Source organism: Mandrillus leucophaeus, unplaced genomic scaffold (genome assembly GCF_000951045.1).
Source record: "Mandrillus leucophaeus isolate KB7577 unplaced genomic scaffold, Mleu.le_1.0 Scaffold346, whole genome shotgun sequence".
Taxonomy (NCBI): Eukaryota; Metazoa; Chordata; class Mammalia; order Primates; family Cercopithecidae; genus Mandrillus; species Mandrillus leucophaeus.
In genome coordinates, this window is record NW_012103654.1 from 2,349,240 (window position 1) to 2,350,910 (window position 1,671).

At 36.7% G+C, this 1,671-nt stretch overlaps 1 protein-coding gene across 1 annotated transcript in view; it reads right to left on the bottom strand.

Moving 5' to 3' along the window:
* ZNF704 (zinc finger protein 704) overlaps positions 1–1,671 on the bottom strand; it is a 267,179-nt gene that overhangs the window by 198,011 nt on the left and 67,497 nt on the right. Inside the window, exon 2 of the mRNA XM_011989091.1 lies at positions 467–708. Coding sequence (XP_011844481.1) covers positions 467–687 — 221 coding nt within the window. The 5' untranslated portion in view covers positions 688–708. The remainder of the gene's footprint in view (positions 1–466; positions 709–1,671) is intronic.

The window sequence follows — 1,671 nt, forward strand, 5'->3', positions numbered from 1 at the left end:
AAAAAAAAAAAAAAAAAGTAAAACCATTCTTAGGTTATAGGACACAGAAAAATAGACCAGGGGCTGAATTTGGCCTGCAGCCACAGTTTACTAACCTCTGACCAAAGATCTGTGTATACTTGCTTTGAAGTGGCTACAGTCCTACTTAATGTATGCTCAGTCCTATTTATGACGTTTCATCCTATTTTTTTTTGCATTTATTCCTTTGCTCTTTATTATTCATTTATTAAAATTGAATAAAACATTCTTTTCTAGAGCTACAATAGTTCCAACTACAGAAGCCTCAAAGTCAGTTCTGAAGAGTAGGGACACCTGCTCTATTTCACACAAGCAATAGAAAAAAATTCTTGGCAGAAAACCTCTCGTATGTCTATATGCTGAAGAGAGTCTGTACACTGGCAGAGATTATGCATGCTCTCCACCAACTTCCTGGGGCAGACACAGGTGAGATTTAATGTTCCCTTACCTTGCTGGAGGAACATCAATATTGGAGGAAACAACTTTTCTTTTCTGCTCAAGGAGACAGATGGAGCGAGTGTTTTCTTTTTCATGGTCAAGGACCCGGCTGGCTTTTTTGGTGTCTGCTGTTTTCACATCTTCCTCCATGGCCAAGGAGAACACGTGTTGATGAGACATTTTTTTACTACAGTCACGTTTTAAGTCCTCTGATTGAAATGTGAAGGTCATTTCCCGCTTAATGCTCCCCACCTATGAAATGAAACACAGAAATTCTTACTCACATAAAACATCACCTTTGTATGACTCCTGCAGATGATGGTGAGGAGAGATTAAAGACACTGTCCTCCCTGTTCATCTGAAATATTGTGTAATTTTAATGAGAAAAATGCAGCATACAAATAAAATAACTTCACAAAATAATATACAATTAATGCATCTATAATGCAAATAAGAAATATCACAAACACACACACAAAAATGCCTTCCAGGTATATAAAAACAAGGATTGAAAAGCATAATACCTCTAATTTTTTAAAATATAAAACATCACTGTTTTATCTCCCACAACTAAGAAAATTCAAGTAAACTCTTAAATATTTCAGTCTGATTATCATGATTAATAGAAGAGAGCTAAAGTATAAAATCAAACTTTCTTTTTGGCTAATAATACTGGTCTTAACCACACTCTGTAGTTCATGAAGAAATCTTTTTTATCCTTCATCCCCAGCAGTTAAGATTTTTTAATTAAAAAAAATTTTAAATTATACTTTAAGTTCTAGGGTACATGTGCACAACGTGCAGAATTGTTACATAGGTATACATGTGCCATGTTGGTGTGCTGCACCCATTAACTCGTCATTTACATTAGGTATATCTCCTAATGCTATCCCTCCCCCCTCCCCCCACTCCATGACAGGCCCCAGTGTGTGATGTTCCCTATCCTGTGTCCAAGTGTTCTCCCTTGTTCAATTCCCACCTATGAGTGAGAACATGCAGTGTTTGGTTTTCTGTCCTTGCGATAGCTTGCTCAGAATGATGGTTTCCAGCTTCATCCATGTCCCTGCAAAGGACATGAACTCATCCTTTTTTATGGTTGCATAGTATTCCATAGTATATATGTGCCATATTTTCTTAATCCAGTCTATCACCAAAGGACATATGGGTTGGTTCCAAGTCTTTGCCATTGTGAATAGTGCCACAATAAACATATAT